Source organism: Podarcis cretensis (assembly GCF_951804945.1).
Source record: "Podarcis cretensis genome assembly, chromosome: 8".
NCBI lineage: Eukaryota > Metazoa > Chordata > Lepidosauria > Squamata > Lacertidae > Podarcis > Podarcis cretensis.
This window is the reverse complement of record NC_137177.1, coordinates 10951311-10976367: the sequence shown is the minus strand read 5'-3', so window position 1 is coordinate 10976367 and position 25057 is coordinate 10951311. Positions and strand designations below refer to the sequence as shown.

Below are 25057 nucleotides of genomic sequence, written 5' to 3'. Positions count from 1 at the left end.
ATCATTTTTTCGATACAAACAACAACCGCAAAAGACACTACAACAAAAACCATAATAACAATAATAACGCAGTTTGACAATTCAGATTTAAATACACTGATATACCTCTGACTGCACCTTTTAAACAATATTTCCCCGCCTCTCTCTCCTCCCCTCACTTCCCACCACTATCCGCCTTAGCGCTTCAATATTCATTCCAGATTTCTTCATACTGTATTTATCCATTCTTAATTTGCATCGACATGCAATTCGTTCATATGTAGCTAATCTGTCCATATTATCAATCCATGTGCTCAATTGGAATCTCTTCTAATTCATCAAAATAATTTTTTTTTGCTTCTAATATAGCATGGTACACCCATTTTTTTTCACCCCTTGAAATCTCCCATGTTTCCGGAATATAATTTAGAATTAAATTCAGTTCCCCTAAATAACAATTTCTTTTTATTACTCTTACTATAAATATCCTCACCTCACACCAAAATGATCTTATCATCAGGCAGTTAATCATCATATGTACCAACTTCAAATTTTTACTCCTACATCTCCAGCAGTTGTCTGCTCTTGTTATTTTCTTCTGGTATAGTTTTGCTGGAGTCCAGTGGACTCTGAATATTATTTTCTGTTGAATAAGTCTCTCGGAATGAGAGACTTGGCACTCGTTTGGATGCGAGCCCCATGCTTTCTCTTTCATTCCCCTGCTCCAGGACCCGTTCTGCGAGTGGCAAGTGAACAGCAGCAAGAAGGGGGATTTTCTCTGCAGCCGCCGGGGCCGCCTCCCCAGTGCGATCCGCTCTCCGAAGGACTGCCCCAAACTCTGCAACCAGTGAGTGAGCCAGGGGGGGCGGCGGGAAGGTTTGGGATAAGGCTGTGGTGGAAAGGAACCTCAGTCAGACTCTGCCCTCCCAAGCACGAAGGCCACAAACAGAAGTGGACAAGAGCCAGGTCAGGAGAGCGAGGGGCAGTCCGTGGCTGGGGCTGAGGGGCCAGCCAGCAGATGGGAGACATGTGGCCTTGCAGGGAAGAAGGCAACAGGGAAAACTAGAAAAGGGAAGCTTGGAAGTATTTGGGGAGTCCTCTGGGACGCGGGTGGGACACAGGTGGCGCTGTGGGTTAAAGCCTCAGCACCTAGGACTTGCCGATCGAAAGGTCGGCGGTTCGAATCCCTGCGGCGGGGTGCGCTCCCGCTGCTTGGTCCCAGCGCCTGCCAACCTAGCAGTTCGAAAGCACCTCCGGGTGCAAGTAGATAAATAGGGACCGCTTACCAGCGGGAAGGTAAACGGCGTTTCCGTGTGCGGCTCTGGCTCGCCAGAGCAGCGATGTCACGCTGGCCACGTGACCCGGAAGTGTCTCCGGACAGCGCTGGCCCCTGGCCTCTTAAGTGAGATGGGCGCACAACCCCAGAGTCTGTCAAGACTGGCCCGTACGGGCAGGGGTACCTTTACCTTTTACCTTTACCTGGGACGCGGGTGGCGCTGTAGGTCAAACCACAGAGCCTAGGACTTGCTAATCAGAAGGTCGGCGGTTCGAATCCCTGTGACGGGGTGAGCTCCCGTTGCTTGGTCCCTGCTCCTGCCAACCTAGCAGTTCAAAAGCACGTCAAAGTGCAAGTAGATAAATAGGTACCACTCCGGCGGGAAGGTAAATGGCGTTTCCATGCGCTGCTCTGGTTCACCAGAAGCGGCTTAGTCATGCTGGCCACATGACCCGGAAGCTGTACGCCGGCTCCCTTGGCCAATAAAGCAAGATGAGCGCCGCAACCCCAGGGTCGGTCACGACTGAACCCAATGGTCAGGGGTCCCTTTACCTTTCCCTTTACTGGTTGCTCAGGTCAGAAAACTCACTCTGATCCAGCATCTAATGCCCGTTCTTCGCCAGTGGGGAAGCAGCAGCACTGTCTTATCCTCAAGAAGCCTGAGATCATAGAATTGTAGAAGTGGAAGGGACCCTGGCGGTCATCTAGTCTGACCCCCTGCAGTGCAGGAATCAAAGATGCTGGGTTCTTAGCACAGCCTGGACCTGGTAAGCCCTGGTTCAAGCAGCGGCAGCACGGGGGGGGGGGGATCAGGAGGTGGGGACACCAGGGGTGGATTAACCATTACGCAAAGTAAGCACATGCTTAGGGCCTTAAGGGGACACCACAGAAATTTTCCATTGCTGGATTTCTTACATTAATGGTCACAAATTGCTCATATTAAAAATCCCAACTGAACAACTATGCAACAAGACAGGCTGGATTCTTTATCTCTACTTAGTATAGAAGCAGATATGTTATGTCAGATTAGTTTTGAGGATCTGATCCAAGACTTTGCAATTAGAAAAAAGCAGGAGGAAAAAAAATCAGATATAAAGCAGAAGTATACAAAATAAACATTCATTTTCCATTGTACCATATGTTTTGTTTCATTTTGAGTTTTATTTTATGGTTTATTGTTGCTTATAGTTTGAATTAGATGTATATGGGGGCAACAAAGTGTTTTAAAATGTTTAGGGCCTCTAAAGGTCTTAATCCCACCCTGGAAGGTGCAGAAGGGGCAAAGTAGTTCTGAGAGTGGGTCTTGGAAGCGTTGGTTTTTCCTCTTGTTTTCCAGGCGCAATACCTGCTCTGAGTGCCTCTCCAACTCCAGCCAGTGTGCTTGGTGCCAGTCCACACGTAGCTGCTTCTTCTTCGCTGCCTACCTGGCCAAATACCCCTATGGAGACTGCCGTGGTTGGTATGACAGGTACATTGGGCATGCAGCGGGAAGACTCAGGGCATGAGGAAGTCATGTTCTCCTTTGTGGTTGTTTGGCAGAAAGAAGAAAGGCAGAATCTGCACAGGCTCAGAGGGGCTTCCCTCTGCTAGCAGGCCACAGTTTGGAAGAGCAACACTCCTGGCTCATTAAAATGCTAGCAGTGGCGTAGCGTGGGTTGTCAGCACCCGGGGCAAGGCAAGTAATTTGCGCCTCCTAACCCATGGATTTGCGCCCCCTAACCCTAACCCCCAGATGTTGTGCCCGGTGCGGCCGGCCCCCCCTGCACCCCCCATGCTACGCCACTGAATGCTAGTACAGTGGTACCTCGGGTTACAAATGCTTCTGGTTACAAACTCCGCTAACCCGGAAGTAGTACCTCAGGTTGAGAACTTTGCCCCAAGATGAAAACGGAAATCGTGTGCCGGCGGCAGCGGGAGACCCCATTAGCGAAAGCGCACCTCAGGTTAAGAACGGTTTCAGGTTAAGAACGGACCTCCGGAACGAATTAAGTTCGTAACCCGAGGTAATAGGGAAATCTCCGGTTTCCACAAGGAATTACTGAATATGGGCGAGCCCCAGCCCAAGTTAAAAGCCGCGTGAGGGGACGTGGTAGTGGAAAAAGAGATGGCGATTTACAGTGGTACCTCGGGTTAAGAACTTAATTCGTTCTGGAGGTCCGTTCTTAACCTGAAACAGTTCCTAACCTGAGGTACCACTTTAGCTAATGGGGCCTCCTGCTGCTGCTGCGCGATTTCTGTTCTCATCCTGAAGCAAAGTTCTTAACCCGAGATGCTATTTCTGGGTTAGTGGAGTCTGTAACCTGAAGTAACTGTAACCCGAGGTACCACTGTATTCATTCGTTCGTTCCACAAGATGCATACAGGCATCCCATTTATGCAGGAGTTACGCTCCGAGGCACCGCACCCCCCAGTGAAATCATGTATATTTGAAACACCATTGAGAGAGCCTGCAAATACCCCTTTCCGCCTTGCCCCAGAAAAATATTTTTGTAGTTGGTTCTGAGTTCCTGAGAAAGAAGGAAAGAAGTAACGTGAATACTTAAATTTTAAGACAATTTATTTGCAGCAAAACCAGAGTCAGCCAATTGAGAAATTAAGTTGCTAGGCATCAAGTTACTAGTCTTCTGGACCCCTCTTCCCTCTTTTCCTTCTTTCTTGGACCCAGTGCATGCAGGAGCTGCTCACCAACCTCTTCCCCCCCTCCTCCCCCCTTCCCCCAGCGTGCACTCTGTGCCCCAGTGCCTGGACTGCACCCGGTTCAACACCTGCCGGGAATGCCTGCAGAACTTTGAATGCGGTTGGTGCGGCAACTCGGACAACCCCACCTTGGGCAGGTAAGACTCATGTTTACAATGGTTCTTTTTGTCATGAGCTCGTCCTACACTCGAGTAGGACCCTGGCAGAGACACATGCCCAACTGGCATGTTCCTTCCCTCCTGGTCGATCGTTCAGGAGCTTCAAAAGCTTTCTTCAGCCCGAACATCACAGCGACCGATGCCAACAGACATCGGCACACTTAGGGATCCGCAGAGTCTTCGCAGTTCACGTGACAGACCTCAGCAACTCAGCACTTTGGCTAATCTACTTTATTTACATATAAACACACACAGAACACTGCAACATGGCTCCCTCTCTCTCTAGCATCAGACAGCAAAGAGAAAAAGAACAACAGACAATAGTCCCACTTCAGGGGACACAGTCACACAAACATCCTGTCTCCGTCACTTCCCACTCTGTGGAGTCAAAACATATACCGTCATGTGATAGACAACAGTCCCAAGACTGCAATCATGGAGCAGGAATTCTAACACTTCTTCCCCACCTAATAAACAAGGTGCCTGCTTTAGCCTGGCCACGGATGAGTAACTATATCACCTTTAGAAGACATCTGAAGGCAGTCCTGTATAGGGAAGCCTTTCAGTGTGTAATGCTTTATTATGATTTTATATATGTTGGAAGACTGGGGGCAGCCCAGTCAGATGGGTGGGGTACAAATAATAAAATTATTATTGTTATTATTATTAAGCTTACTCCCAGGGGGTGAGTAGAACAAGGGGGCAGGGCAGTCAATCCGCCATTTGGTGTGTCGCGCCAAATTGGGAACCTCAGGCTTGACTTCAGTTTCACCATTTCAACTTCATTTATGGTTGGGCTCAGGACTGCAATATCTGAAGGACCACCTCTCGCTACATGAACCTACCTAGATCCTGAGATCATCCTCTGAGGCCCTTCGTCGTGTGCCTCCTTTGCAAGAGGGTGGCAACACAACAATGGCCTTTTCTGTGGTGGCTCCCCATTTGTGGAATGCTCTCCCTAGGTTGGCTCTCCTGGCGCCTTCATTATACACGTTTTCGCACCAGACGAAAGCGTTCCTCTTTATTTAGACCTTTGGCTGATGGACCTCCAGTGCCCTTTCAAACATCTTGCAGGAGAGAGGGGGGATCATTGTTTTGTTGTGGTTCTTACAGTGGTGCCTCGCAAGACGAAATTAATCCATTCCGTGAGGCTCTTTGTATAGCGGTTTTTTCGTCTTGTGAAGCAAGCCCATTGACAGCTTAGCGGATTAGCGCTATTAGCGGTTTAGCGGCTTTTAGCGATCCGCTGTTAAGCGGCTTATCAGCGGATCAGCTGATAAGCGGCTTAGCGGCTTAGGAAAAGGGAAAAACCCCCGCAGGAACTCGCAAGACATTTTCGTCTTGCAAAGCAAGCCCATAGGGAAATTCGTTTTGCGAAGCGCCTCCAAAACGGAAAACCCTTTCGTCTAGCGGGTTTTCCGTCTTGCGAGGCGTTCATCTTGCGGGGCACCACTGTATTTTTATCATGTATTCTGTGTTTTTTAATGTGGTGCTTTCGTGTTGCGAACCACTCTGAGATCTATAGATGTAGGGTGGTATGCAAATTTAATAAATAAAATGAGTAACGTTTTGAAGGAAGAAATTACAATCTGCTGTGTTTGTGCTGGAAAGGTTGCCAAGTCTTTTCCACGAGGTTGTTGTTTTTCTTTGAGTGACAGCAAAAAAAAAAAAAATAATCAACAGCCAGAGGTTTTCCCCATCGGTGGAGGGTCAGCAGAGGGAAATACGGCGCTTGTTGAATTTCTCTTTACCATACAGGTGTTATAGGCAGGGAATCCTTTGAAAGCAAAGGTGGTTTCAGCCCTGGGACTGTTGTGAGGTGAATAACTTCTTCCTTTTTCCTTCTGCAGGTGCCTGCCCGGGGATTTCTCAGGCCTGAACACCTTCCTGAACTGCTCTGTGGCCCTCTGGGAATCTCATGGGCTGCTTCCCACCCACCCGGCCCAGTGGTCCTACGGGCAGTGCCCAGATGTGGACGAGTGCCGCCTGGGCCTGGCTAACTGCCATCCCTTTGCCAGCTGCAAGAACACACCCGACTCCTTCGAATGCCACTGCAACCGAGGCTATGCGGGGGACGGGGTGGCGTACTGCAACCAGACGTGAGTAGGGTGGGCGCGAGGGGCAGGTTTGGGGTGGGGTGTTCCTTGAGCTTGGTTCTGGTTATGGGAACCAGAGACTGTCGGCAAGCAGGTAGAGATTTCTCCCCAGTGTTCACAAACAATGAAATCTTCTCCCACAAGATTTAGTGGTGGCCACCAGCCTGGCTTTAGAAGGTCATACAGATTCATGGAGAGTAAGGTTCTCAGTGGCTACGAACCAGGATGGCCATCTGCCATGGATGCTTTAGTTGAGATTCCTTCATTGTAGGAGGTTCAACCAGAGGACCCTTGGAGATACCTTCTATGATTTCATGATTCCGTAATTCTCTCCACTGCCAGAGGCACTGTGTTGGGTATCCTGAGCAGGGAAGAATGCTCAGGTGTGGACTTCCCATAGGCATGTGTTTGGCCACTGTGAGAACAGGATTAGATGGGCCTGTGGCAAGATCCTGCAGGGCTTTTTCTGACGACCTTATGATGCCAGGAAACCCCCTGGCAGGACGCGTTTGTGAGCCTTGGTTGTCTGATGGGGTTGGTAGTGACGGTCCTGTGACCCCAGACTCTCATCTTTCTGAAACTTCTGCGTTAGTTTGGTTGCGCCTTCTCTATTAATCTAGTCCCTCTGAAGGAAGGAACTTTGGCCAGATCTGTACCATACATTGAAAGCGCTTTCAACACGCATTTTAAACTTGTGAGTCCCCCCACAGAATCCTGGGAACTGCAGTTTGTGGAGGGCATGGGCCCTGTACCTCTGGGAAGAGCTTTCTCCAGGACTTTCTCCATCTCCCCCTCTCTGTTTTCACACAGCTGCTACGACGAATGCGCACACGGCGAATGCAGCGGGGCCCCCAACTTCACCTGCGTGTGCGACTTGGGCTGGACCTCCGAGACTATCATGGGAGCCACCCCACCGCCAAGCGGGGTCCAGTGCAATGTGGACTGCGGGTGCCACTTCCACAGCAGCTGTGGGCTCAGCGGGCCCGGCGTTTGCGACGAATGCCAGAGTGAGCCGGATGCTTCTTGTCTCCTGCTTTTCTAATTTACGGTTTTGTTGCATCACTGTTCTTTGGGCAGTAAAGCACTGTCAGTGTGCACCTCGGAGGGTATAAGACGGTTTTCGGACTACAACTCCCATCAGCTGTGCTGGTTCGGGCTGATGGAAGTTGTAGTCCAAAACCTGTGGAGGGCCTGAGGTTGGTGATGGTTTGGTATAAAAGGACAGGTCCTCAGTTCTTGCCTCCTCCTTCTCTCCCCCTAGGAAAGGGCCATAGGTCAAGAGGCACACATCTGCCTTGCATGCAGAAGCTCCCAGATACCACCCCTGCCCTCCACAGGTAGGGCTGGGAGAGATTTCCTGTCAGAAGCCCTGGAGAGCAACTGCCCGTCCGTGCAGTCAATACAGTGGTACCTCGGGTTACAGACGCTTCAGGTCACAGACTCTGCTAACCCAGAAATAGTACCTCGGGTTAAGAACTTTGCTTCAGGATGAGAACAGAAATCATGCAGCACAGCAGCAGCGGGAGGCCCCATTAGCTAAAGTGGTGCTTCAGGCTAAGAACAGTTTCAGGTTAAGAACGGACCTCCAGAACGAATTAAGTTCTTAACCCGAGGTACCACTGTACTGAGCTAGACGGACCCAACTGCCTGACTCAGTGTAATTGTCAGGAGCGAGCCAGCAGTAAATCACACCATGCAAGTTGGGGTTAACTCTTTATTAGCGAAAGCACGCTTGATACAGAGGTGTCATGCTGAACTCATCTCTGGCAGGTCTTGCCCCCATGAAGCCGTTACTGAGACTGGAGGTCCCCACCTCCCCACAGCAGTCTAAGTCCCCTCCTTTCCAGGGTGTTTTCCTGCAGCCAACCTCTGCCCTGCCCTTTTCATGCCTCTTCTGGTTCTGGGAGACAAGTGGGGAAGGAGAGCTTGTCGCAGACACCCCTGACTCTTCACCAGACTGACTCATCTCTGCCCCTTGGCCTCTCGCCTCCTGCCCTTCTGCTTCTGCTTCTGCCTGTGGTCCTGGACTTTTCTCTGGCACAGATTCTCCCTGCTCACTAAACCCTGTTGCCTCTTCAGCTTCCGACACCACCTCCCAGTCTTCTCCTTCTCCCTCTGACCACTCATCGTCATGCCACCTCCACTTCCTGGGCTCTGAGCCTTCTTCCCTTGCCCACCATCCCATGTGCATCCAGCCAGTCTGTGACTGAATGCAGTTTCCTCTGTTCCTTGTCCACATCAATCTCATCCTCTTTTTGCTCCTCCTCTGCAGACTGGACCCATGGTGAGCGCTGCCACCTTTGCCGGCCTGGCAGCTATGGGAATGCCACAAATCAGAGCGGCTGCCAGGAGTGTGCCTGCAATGGGCATGGCCTGGAGGAGATGGGCTATTGCCACGGGGCCACAGGAGCTTGTTACTGCGCCCCACCCACTGAAGGGCTTCACTGCGAGCGCTGTGCCCCTGGCTACTATGGGGACCCCAGGTGAGAGAGGCTGGTTGATTTGACTGCGGTTGCATCCCCTGGATTATGGCAATACTACCTAAGTTGCACAAATAAGCAACTTCTATGGAAGGCTATTAACCTGAAGAGCTAAGTTGAGCTGCCATGTTCAAAAGCAGTTTATATTACTGACTACCGGCTGCTAGATACAAGCAATAGGACTGGCCGCTATAGTCATTGATGCACCTCTGGTTGGCAGCTGTTGTCTGACACAGCAAAGCAGTTCCTCATTTGGTCTGCGCAAAACTTTGCCCACCTTTTCTAGTTCTCCCACTTTTTGAAATTTCGCCTGGTGGTTGCTGAGGACCACCGGTGCGCTTGCCACACTCACAATAAAAGCGGTCGTGTTGAACTGCTTTTTCCACAGCCTGTAGCTCCCCGATTTTCCAAAGACTGGCCTCCTGAAAAACAAAGAAATGCAGAGCTTTTCCAGCATACAAGCTATGGGAGCCATCAAACTTTCTATTAATGTTTTGTTGTTGTTGTTGTTGTTTAGTCGTTTAGTCGTGTCCGACTCTTCGTGACCCCATGGACCAGAGTGTCATTATATTCTTTATTTTAAAGGTCTTTTGTTTCTGGCTGCCCTTCATTTGGGCCCAAACTGCATATTTTTAATGCAAAACTCTTGCACGTCATTAAAGAGGTGCAAAATGGATCGAACTGCTCCCTGATGTGTGCCGTGTACTGGCAAAAAACCAAAGACTGACATACACACACATGCTTCCAGTTTCCTGGAACAGGAAGTATTTATGTAGGGCTGTGTGCATGCCTTGGGTCCATTGCAAAAGGGCCAGCTCACAGAACATGACTGGGAGCAGAATTCAGCCTCCTTTAAGAGGAAAAGTAACAGAAGCTTTCTGGTCATTACGATGGTGTAATGGTATACCTGAAAGGATGCTGTTCCCTGCTGCCACTGCTGGCTTTAGTACCTTCCATGCCTGCTTTTCTCTCTCACTGACTTGCAAAACCAGAATAAGTTATAAAGGAAAACTTGTTCATAATTGCGTAGGTTATACACTTTTGCCTAGAATTCTGCAGAATTCTCTGTCATGGAGAATGCTGACCTGCAGTGAGCCACTCTTCCTCCTTGCTCCAATAGGGAGGGTTAGGCAAATTAGCTTTACAATCTTCATCCCTGACATTTGGAGGAGTAATTGCCATCTCCTTTTTTTTTCTGCTTCTGCTTACCTCCAAGACAGACTGGCGCCTGCGGAAGCTAATTATAGGCTATCTTTTCCTTCCCCGTCCTAAGTTAGCAGGGTGGGAAGAGAGTTGGTGGTTTTTAAAAATAAACACGCTGCAAAATCACCAAAATGAAGCACTGTTTAAGCCTCCTGGCCGATTCCTCAAAAGACCAAGGCGATGCCAAGTGGCCATGCTGTCTTTTCAGAATTTCTGTTAGGTTGGGCCAGACTTCACAGTTCTTTAAAGGGCAGGGTGACTTCGCGCAGCCCTGCATGACAAAACCAAAAGGATTTTGGTCTGCTTTATTTTTATTACGGTCTGCTTTATTTTTATCCACCAGAAACGAGGGCGTTTGCTACCAGGAGTGTGTGGGGCGCTCCTTGCTTGCCAACCTCTCTTCCTCTTCGTCGTTGAGCTCTCAGCGGGCTGGGGGCCCCCCGCAGGGCGGACTCTCCTACTGCGTCTGGGTCTTGTCGACCACTGAGGACATGCAGCCCTGCCGGCCAGAGCAGATCTGCCCTACCATCACCCTCACTATCCAACCTGATACCCTCTGTATGGTGAGCACAGGGGTGGGCACAATGGGGGCCAGGGGGCTGATTCTGTAGGCAAGTGATATCTTCCAGAGGCAGATGCTTGTCATTTAATACATTAGTAATGTCAGAAATCAGCAGGAGGAGATGGACATGACTAAAGCTTCCTCATTCTTCTGTCTGCTGTGGCATTTGGCATATTTTGCCTAAAAACATACTGCTGTCTCTCAAAAGCATGTCTAGAAGCATGAAGCTCCCCCTTTTTTTAAGGGGGAGGCAGTTTCTTGGGGCGCTGGAAGTTTGAAATATTTCCCCCATTTCTTACAATGAGATATTGGCGCAAAAGATTAGAGTGGCATTGTAAGAATTTTCACCACTCTCCTTTATCCCTCCCAGTTTATTTAACGGAGCCCAGTCATGAATGAAACAAAATCCAAACTGGGCAAATACCTCCCCCCCTCCCACATTTCATGCCGCTGAATCACCCACCAAATCTCGCCACGAAAATGCATGCATATTTCTCTAAGCATATCTTTGTCGTGAACTTGCTTTTAGTAATGGGATGATGGGATTTGTAGTCCAACAGCACCTGGAAACCCAAGTCTGGGAAACCCTGATCTAGAGTCCCTGTTGGAAGTCACAAAACAGAAACCAGAGGGCTGTATTTGAAAAACTGAGGGTCTCTTTGAAGAATAGCAAGTTAGATCCAATGCTGATGACTCATGCTTGCTTCCCCTTCGCTTTCTCCTTAGAATAACTATGTCTATGCCTTTGATGGACTTCCTGACTTCCTGGACACGGGCCTGATCCAATTGGATCGCACTCTCATTGGGGCTTTCTGCGGCCAGGGTCGTCCACGTCCCATCACTGTGGAGGCCGTATCAGGTAGGAAGAAGGGAGGAGGTTGGATTCAAGAGTTTTGATGCGGGGTGTGAACTTAGTGAATTTGTTTGCTAGTCAGATCCACTTAGCTCCACATTACGACTCTTGACTATGGCGAATCACATACCTTTATTTGAAAGGCAGGGTTCCTTTCCCACTAGTGAGAGGCAATGAAAGCTTATGAAAGGCCAGCGGACTCTTAGGCATCAGCATCACCACTCATGAACCAGAGCATCTCTTTGGCTGTGTGTTGTGAAGCAGCCCATCTAATAACAGGCAAGCTTACTCGCACGGAAAACCATCTGCAAACTTTGCGCTTTGCAATGCTTCTGAGGGATCTCAGGATGCCCTTAGAAGCAACACAATATAAATTCCTGCTTCGTTCCTCCATACTCTCGCCCTGATAAAGGAAATCTGAATCCTTCTGCGCAATGCTGGATAGTTCAGTTAGTTAGACTTGTGGTATAGGGACACGGGTGGCGCTGTGGTGTAAACCACTGAGTCTCTTGGGCTTGCTGATCAGAAGGTCAGCGGTTCAAATCCGCACAACAGAGTGAGCTCCCGTTGCTCTGTCCCAGCTCCTGCCAACCTAGCAGTTCGAAAGTACACCAGTGCAAGTAGATAAATAGGTACCGCTCCGGCAGGAAGGTAAACGGCGTTTCCGTGCACTCTGGTTTCTATCACGGTGTTCCGTTGCACCAGAAGTGGTTTAGTCATGCTGGCCACATGACCCGGAAAGCTGTCTGTGGACAAATGCCGGCTCCCTTGGCCTGAAAGCGAGATGAGCACTGCAACCCGCTAGTCGCCTTTGACCGGACTTAACTGTCTAGGAGACCTTTACCTTTACCTTTTTGCCTAGACTTGTGGTGCTGATAACGTTGCAGGTTCAATCTCTGTAATGTTCCTGCATACAGGCTAGATCAGCGGCTCTCAACCTGTGGGTCCCCAGCTGTTGTTGGACTACAACTGCCATTGTCCCTGAGCTCAGCCCTTACTAGCTAAGGGTGATAGGACTTGTAGTTCGACAACATCTGGGGACCCACAGGTTGAGAAAGGCTGGGCTAGATGACCCTTGGGGTCCCTTCCAGCTCGGCAGTTCCACGATCTAGGAATGCTGCTCCTCCGATTCTCTCCTTCCCTGTACTTGCAGGCCTTCTGGTCATCTACTACGAGGCCAACTCCACCGAGGCTTCGGGCTTCAACGCTACCTACACGGTGCACCGCTGCCGCCCCAGCTGCCACCCCAACCAGGAGTGCCAGGAGGGGAGCTGCATCTGCAGAAACGGCTACACGGGGCCCAGCTGCCAGTTTCAGATCTGCCCGGGCAACTGCAGCGCTCATGTGGGGCAGGGGGTTTGCAACAGGGTGAGCCCCGGGGGTTTGGTTTGTGTGTGTGTGTGCATGAAGGGCAGGAATATTTCGGAAAGGTCCAGGGACAAGGGTGGCCTCAATGGCAAAGGGGAAAGGCAGTTGGTTTCTGCCCAGGGAGTTTAGCAGCTGACATGGGTGCCCAGTCAAAAAGCATTCACAAGCTAGGAAGGCATTAAGTTCCAGGCCTGGTCTCCAGTGATACAGGTATGTCCAAAGGGCCTTGCACGACAGCATGACAAAAGCAGTGCTTGGATACAGGTAGGGTTGGCTGCATTCTGCTGAGCAGAATGGCTGCAGGGTGGGTAACTGAACATAGGTGAGGTGGTCTTGAGTCTACACCTTAGGAAAAAGCAGGCAAGGAGACTATGGGTAGAAGTGCAGGAATCATATATAGTTGCTCATCGACCTATGAAAATCTCCAGAAAGTACAGGAGTTACCTGGGTACTTTGTTTGTGAGAGCCATTGCAAGTTGCCTCCCATGAGCCTCAGGTGGTTTGACGGTGGCCTTTGAGTATTGTGATGGCAGTGCAGAGCCAGTTCCAGTTTCCAAAATTTGTGTGTGTCCTCCTGTGGGTCTCATTGTCTTCCCACCCTTCTTTGTCTCTCTGCCTACCCCCCCCATCTCTTCCCTAGAGCCTGGGTCTGTGTGTTTGCAGCGATCGGTTTGCCGGCAAAGATTGTTCCATCCCTCTAGATGCTGGCAAGATCATTTGGGAAACCTTGATCGACACCCAGCTGACAGCTGTAAGTGAACCCCCACATCCCTTGAAGGCTCCCTCTGACATTAGCTTTTCGGTTCATTTTCTCTGTCATCCGGCCTGGGGCCTCTTTGAGCCATGAGAATGGGTAATTTATCACTGAGAGCATACTGCATTAAATTAAAAAAAAAAATTCTTGCTGCTCTGAGCAATGTCACTCTTGAAAATAGCTGTGCTTTGGGCTTGTTACACACTCAGGGCATCTAATCAGTTTGTCCTCTATCTGAGGAAGAGGGCAACTGACATGATCAAGGATCTGGAAACCGAGCCTTATGAGGAACGGTTGAAGGAGCTGGGTTTGTTTAGCCTGGTAAAGAGGAGAGGGAGAGGAGATATGATCACCATCTTCAAATATCTCAAGGGCTGTCACATGGAAGAGGGAACAAGCTTGCTTTCTCCTGCTCTGGAGGGTAGGACTCAAACCAATGGCTTCAAGTTACAACAGGAGATCTTCTGACGAAACATCAGGAAGAACTTTCTGACTGTAAGAGTCGTTTGACAGTGGAACGGTCTCCCTCGGAAGGTTGTGGGCTCTCCTTCCTTGGAGGTTTTCAAGCAGAGGTTGGATGGCCATCTTTCATGGATGCTTTAGCTGAGATTCCTGCATTGTAGGGGGTTGGACTAGATGACCCCTGGGGTCCCTCCAGCTCTACAAGTCTGAGATTCTACGCACTCAGGGTCTCTGAGGCAGCCTGACTGGCCACTAAGTGGCCATAGATGCAGAAAGACCCAGCACTATAATCTAACCCTCACCTGTGCATTTTCCAAGGACACAGCCAGCCGGTTTCTTCACCGCCTGGGCCACACCATGGTGGAGGGGCCGGACACCACGCTTTGGATGTTTGGGGGCATGTCACTGCGAGAGGGAATGCTGGGCAACGTGTACAGGTAAGAGACCCTCCCCTCCCCAGGCTTATTCCAATGGGCCGCCCCTGCCTTTCCCATCCTGGCCATAGAGGGCGCTGTCTCTCCGCAGATACTCCATTGCCGAGCGCCGCTGGACCCAGATGCTGGCAGGGACGGAGGACAGAGGCCCAGGGCCCAACCCTCGGTACTTTCACGCGGCCGCCTACATCCCCTCCTGCAAGGCGATGTATGTGCTTGGTGGACTGACGACCGACGGGGTGGCCAACGACTTCTGGCTGCTCAACCTCACCACTTTGCAATGGAGGCTCGTGCAGGTAACCCCCCTCATTTAGACTGCGAGTGGTTGGCAGGTCCCTGTTAACTGGATCAGGCCAGTCCACTTCCAACAGCAGGCAACCAGATGCTTCCAGGACACTCCCAAGCTGGGCGTGTACCTTCTCCTGATCCGAAACTGTGGGTGTTGGCAGCAGATTATTACATGACCGATTGAGGAATGGGGAGAGCACCTGAGTACGGGAGGTCTCAGGGCAAAGGCCTGGGGTTAATGCACAGAGCATATGCTCCTCTGTTTCCACGATGCAGCCTATTGGGTTCTTCTGGTGTAGGGGAAAGAATCCATCTTAGCCTATAAACAGCCCCCTCACATTCCACCAGTGTTGCTACAGATGAATCCACATTGGTAGAAAGAGGAAGGAACGCTGTGCCCCACACCCCTGTCCCATGCCCTTCTCTTTCATACGCCCTGGATCCTGACTGTTCCCTGTTCCTGACTTCTCCAGGACCCTCTCATCCCAGCTGTGGCCGGTCACACACTCACGGCTCGGCGGGGCTCTTCCCTGCTCCTGATCGGCGGCTACTCCCCTGAGAACGGCTTCAACAAGAAACTGCTGGAATATAACGTCGTGTCGGAGAGCTGGCGTGCTGGGAGCCAGGCTGGAACGCCCCCTACAGGTAGGGGATCCTTTCGACCCACTATGGGGCCCTGGGGGATAACTAGGTGGTTACAGAGCCAAAAAAATGCTCCTCTTGAGAAGGCAAGGTTGCCTTGATTTGAGACAGTCGCCTCTTCTGAATCCCATAAATCCTTCGTGCCACAGTTGTAAGGCGTGCAGGCTGGGAAATGTTACAAATGTCCCACGGTGCCTGACTCTGTATTTCCACTAGTGAGATCAAACACAGACCCTGCCCCCCAGTCCCACCCAGCAAACAAAACACCTGGTATTGAATTTATTTTTCAGGTCTGTACGGACACTCGGCTGTGTACCACGAGGGCACGGATGCCATCTATGTCTTTGGCGGCCATCGCTTCCACGTGGAGATGGTTTCTGCTTCCCCTGAGCTCTACAGCCTTTATTATCCCAACCTGACCTGGAGCTTGCTGGCTCCGTCTCAGGGGCCAAAGGTGAGAGGCTGCCAGGGCAGAAATGTAACAGTTGCGGCCAGGGTGCAGTTAAGTACCAGCTTTCCCAAAAAGACACAGGGCTTCAGGTACGGAGAAACCACCAGAGAGTTTCCCAGTGTAAAGATTCTCCCCATCTTTGGTGCCGCTATTGCAAAGCCCTGAGGCCCAGAATGAATTATGAGGTCTGCTTAGCACTGTCTGTGAGATTCCTGCATCGGGAGATGACCCTCTTGGACTCTTCCAGCTCTACAAGTCCATGTGTTGCAGGGAAATGTAGGATAGCATAAGTGAGAAAAGATTCATTTTCAAGGACAGCACGGGTTGAGGGAATGAGAAAATGGTGTGTGTGTGTGTGTGTGTGTGTATGCGTGGTGTGTGTGTGCCTGCACCTGTGTCATGTGTGCCCTCTTTTGCATATACATGCTAGGAGAGGCGAGATCACGTAGAACGTGGGCAAGCTCAGTGCAAGAAGTTTGGGTGTTTGAGGTAGACAATCCCAATGACTCTGCTGCTTCACACAAAGTACAATTAAGCAGGAAGTTTAAATACGTGGCATGGAGATCGGAAGATCGGAATCTAGGAAGCTGCCACCTTATGCAGAATTAGAGCTATCCAGTTCAATACTGTCTACACTGACTGGCAGTAGATCTCAGTAGATTTCTGGCAGAGGTCTTTCCAAATCCTATCTGAAGTTGGTCCAGGACTGAGCCTGGGATCTTCAGCGTGAAAAGCAAATCTTATGCCTCCGATCTACTGCCCTTACCGAATGATTTCACGGCCAGGATCTCCCCCCGCCCTCCGATATGGGAGGAGGAGCCAGCTCCCTTGAGCGAAACCTTTGCACAGAACAATGTAAGGTACGCTTAGCCTTGTCATCCCCTGGGTGTGAGTCAGCCTGATAAGGAGGTCAGCTGAAGCCTTAAATCACTCTCGGCAATTTGTCTTCCCTTTCCTGCGGAAGATTTTGTCGTTCCTCCCGAGCGAGTTATCTGCTGTCTGGTATAGGTTGGCCATGATGAGCACGTGATCCTGCAAACACTTGACGGAGCCATCATTTCCCCAGGGATGGTGCTTGTCCTCCTTGCAATTTCAGCGATGGCACAATTTAACATTTTTTCCCTTTCCCTCCTTTCCTTGCGCTTACTGTGGGATAGGATTCCAAACCAACCCACCCCAGCTCTTTCTTGCATTAACCACAAGCGTTTTGCTTTTGGGGTGGGGAGGATATTGGGATCCTAAGCCGAGAAGAGCTTTAAAGGTCAAAACCAGTGCTGTTCCTTTGGAGGGTCAGTGCAGGCAGCCAGTATATTTGGAACAGAACTGTTATAATTATAATAATAATTTATTATTTATACCCCACCCATCTGGCTGAGTTTCCCCAGCCACTCTGGGCGACTTCCACTGAATATTAAAAACAAGACAGCATCAGAGATTAAAAAATTCCCTAAACAGGGCCACCTTCAGTTGTCTTTTAAAAGTAAAATAGTTGTTTATAGCCTTGACATCTGATGGGAGGGCGTTCCACAGGGCAGGTGCCACTACCGAGAAGGCCCTCTGCCTGGTTCCCTGTAACTTGGCTTCTCACAGCGAGGGAACCGCCAGAAGGCCCTCGGCGCTGGACCTCAGTGTCTGGGCAGAATGATGGAGATGGAGACGCTCCTTCAGGTATACTGGACTGAGGTGGTTTAGGTCTTTAAAGGTCAGCACCAACACTTTGAATTGTGCATGGAAACATACTGGGAGCCAATGAAGACTATATATTGTTATAATATAGTCTGTCCTGGAGAGCCAGAGCTTAGCCATCTCTGTCTTTCGGGTGAGCAGAGCATCCGGCGGGAAGAATGGGCTTGAGAAGGGGCCCCGTGGAGTACGAGGCTCATATTGGGGGGAATTGTGATATGCTCTTACTAAACGGCTCTTTCCTGTCTTTCCTCAATCCATTGTTCCCTACTACCCTCACCAGCCGCTGGCTCACTTCTTCCATGTCGCAGCAGTACTGAAGGACACCATGGTGGTGATCGGAGGGCGCACAGAACGCGAGAATTTCACCAACCACCTTTTCTTCTACCAGCTAAACTGCAACACCTGGATCCTACCCAACAGCACAGGTCAGGGCTGGGATGGATTTTTTGGTAAGGTCGGAGGTATAGGATTTGGCATCCCAGGCGCATCAGCCTGTGGCCCAGCAATCTGAGCTTCCTTACAAACAATACTCCCTGGTCCCTATTTGACATGCAAAATAAATGATGCAAGTCATTTTAATTTGCAACGAAACATTACCTTATTGGTTCAGAATTTGATTCAATTGCCACAGATCCCTAGAGCTTCAAGTCCTCCATGTTTGTACATGTGATAAAGGAGAGCGGGTGAGCCTCCCACAATGTGGACTGACTGACTGTAGACATTGTGCCCACCTGTTATCCATGGTTAGGTAGTGGAGGGCACCCCCTAGGGATTTCCTGCTGCCTGGCGTGGGTATTTCTCTATTCCTCCATTTCAGCTACAGTGGTACCTCGCAAGACGAAATTAATTTGTTCTGTGAGTTTTTTCGTCTTGCGACTTTTTCGTCTTGCGAAGCACAGATTTTGGAAAAGCTTCAAAAATCACCAAAGTCTTCAAAAACCTCAAAAAAGGCTACCACACCCCGTGCTATGAGTTGCTCCTCGAAGTCAAGTCGCAACTGCACCCCCTGAATGCACGGTTTTAAGAAAAAGGAAACAAACTTGCAAGACAAAGGAAACAAACTTGCAAGACGTTTTCGTCTTGCGAAGCAAGCCCATAGGGAAATTTGTCTTGCGAAGCAACTCAAAAAACGAAAAACTCTTTCGTCTTGCGAGTTTTTCGTCTTACGAGGCATTCGTCTTGCGAGGTACCACTGTAGCTGCACTTAGCATTACGTTGACACCAGAGTTTTTGCCAAATAAAGCTAGTGCCAAATCCACTTCTGAAGCTGCTTGCACGCTCTCACTTGGCATCAACCATGGTTAGCAATTCATTGTAGACAGAAAGCTAACCATGGTTAGCTCTGAACTCGAAAAGGGAGCCTTTGTGAGTGGACGGCAGAGAATGTGGCCTGCGAGGTGCTTTCAGTTGTCTAGAAGACTGCCCAGTGTTACGTCGGCACAGGGCCCTTGTAGAAATTATATTCATTTATCTAGTGAAGCGAGGGGGAACCTCTGGCCCTCCGGACGTCAGCAGATTTCAGTTCGCATCATTCCAGTCCTCTGGCCAAGCTGGCTGGAGGATGAGATCCCCTTCCCATCTGCTGCTTTATAAGTTCCCTAGTGCTTCCTCATCATCTATGTTTGCCTTGCAAATCGTTTCCTTCCATACTTTTCTGAAAGAACACCTTCAGTTGTTTGATTTGGCTGCATAGGTGCATTTATGTGCTTCCGGCCACTGTCCTTAGCCCTGTATGTTCTCTCTCCAGTTTTGCTCACCTGTGTGTTTCTTTTTCCCCTCTCCAGCAGAAGCAGTAGTGGGAGAGCCCATCATGGAGTCCATTGCCCACGCCGTGGCCGCTGTTGGAGGACGCATCTACCTCTCCGGGGGCTTCAACGGGGTGGCGCTGGGGCGCATGGTGGCTCTCTCTGTGCCCTCCGACCCTTGCCTCATCTTCAGCAGTCCAGAAGCCTGCAACAGGTCCAACGCCAGCTGCACCTGGTGCCACGCCAGCTGCCTCTCTGCGGATGCTGCCGAGAGGTGAGGAGGGGCAGAGTCTGGGCAAACAGCAAAGATGAGAGTGGCTGGACCGTGCCTCTTGTTAGGAAACAGGACGGTGCGGTTAGCAGTTGGGGTGGGACTAGGCGAGAGAAGAACTTGGGGCTGGAGCTGTTTGGGAGGAGCTCATTGGTGGCAGGAGATGCACAAGTAGTCACTGGAGTTAAAATGAAGCATTCCCAAAGCTCCATCAGGTGCCTTCAGGTCATTGTAATGTAGCCATACCAGGGAGCGCACAATTGTTAGCAAATGGATTTCACATTCGTGCTGCGTAGTTTCATAAAGTTCTATACAGAAGAGACACTGAATCCTCTACCCCAAAAAATCACATTGTACTCCTAGATCCATAATTTCCCATAAAGTACAGACGAGTGCTCCCCTTCCTGTTTCTCCCTTGCTAATTTGTTTTCCAGGTTCTTCAACTTTGCCAAAAACTCTCTTGAGCCTAACCGAACCACCATAGATACACCAAATTCTATAACCAAACTGATTAACTTTTGAATCTCATCTAATAGATGGTTGAATCGTTTATTGGGAACACCTATTCTTAATTCTTTCATTGTGAAAATTGCTTTAAGACTCTTAAATTGGTTGTCCTCTTCCATCTTTATTTTCCTCTCATTGTTTCCACGCAAGCCAATTTTGTTTGCTCTCATCCCATAAACTTTTTTTCATCCCTTTTCCCCATTTGTTTAGAGCAGGGATGGGGAGCCTGTAGCCCTCCAGGTGTAGTTGACCTCCAGTTCCCATCAGCCCCAGCCAGCAGGTGAGGGATGATGGGAGTTGTAGTCCTCTGGAGGCCTACAGGAAGATGGATGTGGCCTCCTTTAACAATGTGATTCATTGTGCTATCCTCTCATTTTAGAGAATTTCACTCCCTTTTAAAAAATAAATAAATCTGGGGGGTGCAGATCATGCATTGAGAAGGTTGAGCAAATAGGGTTGGTCCTATAGGTATAGGAGAAGAGTTTGGAAGAGTTTTTCCCCCACTGAGCTTCCTGGTTGCTCTCCCTTCCTTCCTGCAGGCAAGGCTGTTCTGGTGGGACCTCCTGCTTCCCCACCCCAAGGTCCGCAGATGAGTGCCGCCGGCTGAGGACCTGCAGCGAGTGCCTTGCCCAACACCCTCGTGCCATGGCCCACAGCCTGGGCATTCCAGTGAGTAGCCCCCAGCCCTCCTTCTGGCAGCTGGCTCACTGCCTGGGGAGAACCCTCTTCTTCCTTCTGTGTTGGAAGTTGCGGGGCTTCCAAACTCTGCACTTCTGCCTTCACTTTTCAGGGAGTGCTGAAGGCAGGTGGTGGCCTTCGGATCACACTGTAGTAGCCCCACCTCTCCAGTTCCTGGCGCTCCCCGAATTGGGTGCAGGGGAATGATAGGGAAGTGCGGAATTCAAAGCGTGGCCAGGTATTCCAGCGTGTCCCAAGGGAGTGGGTTCTGAGAACAGGGAGGGGGAAATGGCAAAAAGGATCAAGGACAGAACTGGGGTTCAAGATGACCCTAACAGATTGGAGAACTAGGCCCAAAATGAACTTCAGTAGGGACAAATGGGAGGTTCCGCACTTAGGCAGCAAGAACCAGCTGCATGAATATAGAATGGGGGACACCTGGCTTACTAACAGTACATGTGAAAGGGATCTAGGGGTCTTGGTGGACCACAAGATGAACATGAGTCAATGGTATGCAGCAGGGGAAAAAAGGCTAATGCTCTTCTAGGTTGCATGAACAAAAGTTTAGTGCCCAGATCAAGGGAAGTCACAGCATCACTCTGTTTTGCCTTGGTCAGACCACACCTGGAGTCTTGTGTCCAGTGCTGGGTACCACAGTTTAAGATGGATATTGACAAGCTTGAGTGTGTGCAGAGAAGGGTGACCAAGATGATCAAGGGTCTGGAAACCAAGCTTTATGAGGAACGGTTGTAGGAATTGGGTATGTGTAGCTTGGGAAAGAGGAGAGTGAGAAGATATATGATAGCCATCTTCAGATATCTAAAGGGCTGTCACTTGGAGGATGGAGCAAACTTGTTTTCTTCTGCTCTGGAGGCTACGACCCAAACCAATGAAAGGAGATTCTGACCAAACATCAGGAAGCCCTTTCTAACAGTAAGAGCTGTTCGAAAGTGGAACGGACTCCCTTGGAAGGTGGTGGACTCTCCTTCATTGGAGGTTTTTAACCAGATTTGATCTAGTTGAGATTCCTGCATTGCTGGGGCTTCGACTGGGTGACACTCAGGATCCCTTCCAACTCTACAATCCTATGATGGAAAGTGATCTGATTGCAACCCCTAATTTCCACCTGCAGATCAGCATCAATGCTACTCAGAGCACACCGAGCGCCAGAAAGGTTACAGTGCCAGTTTATTTATTAAAACATTTGCATATTGCTGCCTTACTTTAAAAAACCAAAGTGGTTTATGGCAGCCATACAATCAAAACCATATGAAAATGTAAATTTGTGAAATAGGCTTATATAAGCCAATGGGTTGTACGGGTTTGGGAGGGAAGCATTGTCGCCAGTCTTTGGTTTGTAGTGACCGCGCCCCAGCTGGGCAGGCTTTGACCTTGTATTCTGACCCCCCCCCCAGGCCTTACCCCAGTGCAAGTGGTGCACCAACTGCCCCGAGGGCGCCTGCATTGGCAGCACTGGCAGCTGCACCTCAGAGAACGACTGCCGCATTAACCAGCGCGAGATCTTCGTCGCCAGCAACTGTTCAGAGATCTCGTGCGAGGCCTCAGACTGCGCCAAGTGCACGGCTTCTGGGAAGTGCATGTGGACGCGGCAGTTCAAGCGCACAGGTGAGGGGCAAGAGGTGGGGGCCGGTGGGGGTGGGGAGGGAAAACGTTGGTGGGCCTTGCAGGCAGAGGGAGAAAGAGCCGCGGGGAAGGGGCTGCACAGGAGTGCAAGGGGGAGGCAGAAGAAGAAGAGTTTGGATTTGATATCCCGCCTTTCACTCCCTTTAAGGAGTCTCAAAGCGGCTAACATTCTCCTTTCCCTTCCTCCCCCACAACAAACACTCTGTGAGGTGAGTGGGGCTGAGAGACTTCAGAGAAGTGTGACTGGCCCAAGGTCACCCAGCAGCTGCATGTGGAGGAGAGGGGAAGCGAACCCGGTTCCCCAGATTACGAGACTAGCACTTTTAACCACTACACCACACTGGCTCTCAAATGGGGATTTTGTGGCTGGAAGCCCCAGGAGGGTAGACTGCTCTTGGGCATGGGACCTGCCTGAAGGCTTGCCATGGGCATCTCGTTGGTCACTGTGAGAACAGGGGGTTCTGGATTAGGAGGCCCAATGGCATGATCTTATGTTATTGGGTTCTTCAAGACAGAACACCACACTAAGTCAGATATTGGTCAGACAGCCAATAATAATAATAATAATAATAATAATAATAATAATAATAATAATTTTTATTTATACCCCACCCTCCCACCAAGGTCAGGCTCAGGGCAGCTATCAAGCAATAATAAAAAGAAGCTGAATGAATACAACTTAAAACAAGATTAAAATACGTTAAAATACTGAAACATTAAAATATTAAAATGCAGCCTCATCACAGGAGGAGAAAGGAAAAAGAAAGAGGGGGAGGGAATCAAATTGGCTCCAAGCCAAAGGCCAGGCGGAACAACTCTGTCTTACAGGCCCTGCGGAAAGAAATCAGATCCTGCAGGGCCCTGGTCTCATGAGGCAGAGCGTTCCACCAGGCCAGAGCCAGTGTTGAAAAGGCCCTGGCTCTGGTTGAAGCCAATCTAACTTCCTTAGGGCCCGGGACCACTAGGGTGTTGCTATTTATGGACCTTAAGGTCCTCCGTGGGGCATACCGGGAGAGGCGGTCCCGTAGGTACGAGGGTCCTAGGCCATAGCGAATCAAAGGCAGATTTAGGGGAGCAGTTCAGTCGCAGAGGTTCAGGGACTCTGGGACTATGACGTGGAATGGAAGGTGAGAGGCAAGGGGCGATACCAAGTTTGAGACCCCAAGATCTGCCACTGGTGGAGCGTTTGAGGGGAGCTGATGAAAAGAACAAGGTTAATTGGCAGTTACTTGACTTGTGAGGGGATCCCGAGATAAAGAAATCCAAGCAGCTTTCCTGACAGCAGCATGTTGCGCACTTCACCATGGCTTTCTCCTACCCCAGCTGCATGGAGCTCCTCTTTGTTTCTGTGGGGGGCTGTGCATGCGTCCCACAAGTCAGGCCCCTGGGTGCTTAAATGGCCCTTGGGAATCATCCAATAAACATCTGACATGCCTCCTGGTATGTGAGGAAAAGGAAGAGGCGTTTCGGACACCACAAAGGCCACCATCTCTGACTCTCCTCCTCCTCCTCCTCCTCCCTCTTCTGGCCCAGGGGAGACAAGGCGTATCCTGAGCGTGCAGCCCACCTACGACTGGACCTGCTTCAGCCACTCTCTCCTCAACGTGTCCCCCATGCCGGTGGAGTCGTCGCCTCCGCTGGCCTGCCCCACACCGTGCCACAACCACAGCACCTGTGGGGAGTGCCTGAGCTCCAAGGGGGCCGACGGGGGCTGGCAGCAGTGTGTCTGGAGCGTCAGCTTGCAGCAGGTAATCCCTGGAGGGAGCAGGGGAGGTTGTGATTGCGGGAATCCTGCTAAAAACGGGCTCCCCTGCGTCATTTATTCACGGTGCAGGATTTTGATTGGGAAAAGTGCGCTCACGTCAGCTCTAACAGGCACCCTCTTCCGCACCTGTCTCCCCGCAGTGCATGAGCCCCACATACCTGCCCATGCGCTGCGCGGCCGGGATGTGCGGCCGAGTGCTGAGCGGGGCCGAGAGCTGCACGCCGTCCTGCTCCCGTTTCCAGCAGTGCGCCCTCTGCATCCAGCAGCCCCGGTGCGGCTGGTGCGGCCTCCGCGGCGAGAACGGCAAAGGCCGGTGCATGGAGGGAGGGAGGAGCGGTCCTCACCACGGTAGGTACCGAGCAGAACCGGGGATTGGGGTGGGGTGGGGTCAGTGGCACCTTCTCAGGGAGGAGTGTGGAAAGCAGCACGGGACAAGGGATGGGAAGTGGCAGCCTAGCAGTAATGCTCACAAATCCAAGAGGTTCGGAGGGTAGCAACACAAGAGCGGGGCCTTCTCTGCAGTGGCTCCCCGTCTGTGGAATGCTCTCCCCAGGGAAATTTGCCTGGCGCCTTCATTATACATCTTTAGGCGCCAGGCAAAAATGTTCCTTTTTAACCAGGCCTTTGGTTGATCCGATTTACCTGTTTAGGGAGGTTTTTATGACTGATGTTTTAATGTATTTTTAATCTTTTGTTGGAATCCACCCAGAATGCCCAGATGGGCGGGGTATTATTATTATTATTATTATTATTATTATTATTATTATTATGCCATTTTAAAATGTGTTATTTTGTGGGGGGGCTATTGGGTTGTTTATATTTTTATTAGGTATTTTGTGCTTTTATATCTTGATTTTATCCTGTGAACCGCCCTGAGACCCCTGGGTATTGGGCAGTTAATAATAATAATAATAATTGCGTTTATCAGAAATATTTCCCTTTATCTGTGGTCTGGGGAAGCCCAGGATTAATTGGTTGCTCCTGGAGAGCCTGATACAAGCCAGTTGTGAGGTGCAGCCCAGAAGAGCTTGAGAGCACCAGGTTGGGGGCAGCTGCTC

The 25057-nt window shown here is 50.3% G+C and overlaps 1 protein-coding gene across 2 annotated transcripts in view; it reads left to right on the top strand.

The window, feature by feature from the left end:
- Nucleotides 1-25057, top strand: part of MEGF8 (multiple EGF like domains 8) — a 65552-nt gene that overhangs the window by 26591 nt on the left and 13904 nt on the right. The window contains exons 18-37 of one of the 2 annotated variants that reach the window (XM_079985254.1): nucleotides 708-826; nucleotides 2592-2723; nucleotides 3976-4089; nucleotides 5961-6209; nucleotides 7017-7213; nucleotides 8479-8689; nucleotides 10233-10452; nucleotides 11178-11310; nucleotides 12458-12672; nucleotides 13313-13423; nucleotides 14207-14325; nucleotides 14414-14618; nucleotides 15084-15255; nucleotides 15543-15706; nucleotides 17670-17814; nucleotides 19177-19408; nucleotides 20452-20581; nucleotides 22006-22216; nucleotides 23768-23982; nucleotides 24140-24347. In XM_079985254.1, the coding sequence (XP_079841380.1) occupies nucleotides 708-826; nucleotides 2592-2723; nucleotides 3976-4089; nucleotides 5961-6209; nucleotides 7017-7213; nucleotides 8479-8689; nucleotides 10233-10452; nucleotides 11178-11310; nucleotides 12458-12672; nucleotides 13313-13423; nucleotides 14207-14325; nucleotides 14414-14618; nucleotides 15084-15255; nucleotides 15543-15706; nucleotides 17670-17814; nucleotides 19177-19408; nucleotides 20452-20581; nucleotides 22006-22216; nucleotides 23768-23982; nucleotides 24140-24347 (3502 nt within the window). Of the gene's footprint in view, nucleotides 1-707; nucleotides 827-2591; nucleotides 2724-3975; nucleotides 4090-5960; nucleotides 6210-7016; nucleotides 7214-8478; nucleotides 8690-10232; nucleotides 10453-11177; nucleotides 11311-12457; nucleotides 12673-13312; nucleotides 13424-14206; nucleotides 14326-14413; nucleotides 14619-15083; nucleotides 15256-15542; nucleotides 15707-17669; nucleotides 17815-19173; nucleotides 19409-20451; nucleotides 20582-22005; nucleotides 22217-23767; nucleotides 23983-24139; nucleotides 24348-25057 lie in introns of both variants that reach the window. The other variant, XM_079985253.1, reaches the window with a different exon arrangement.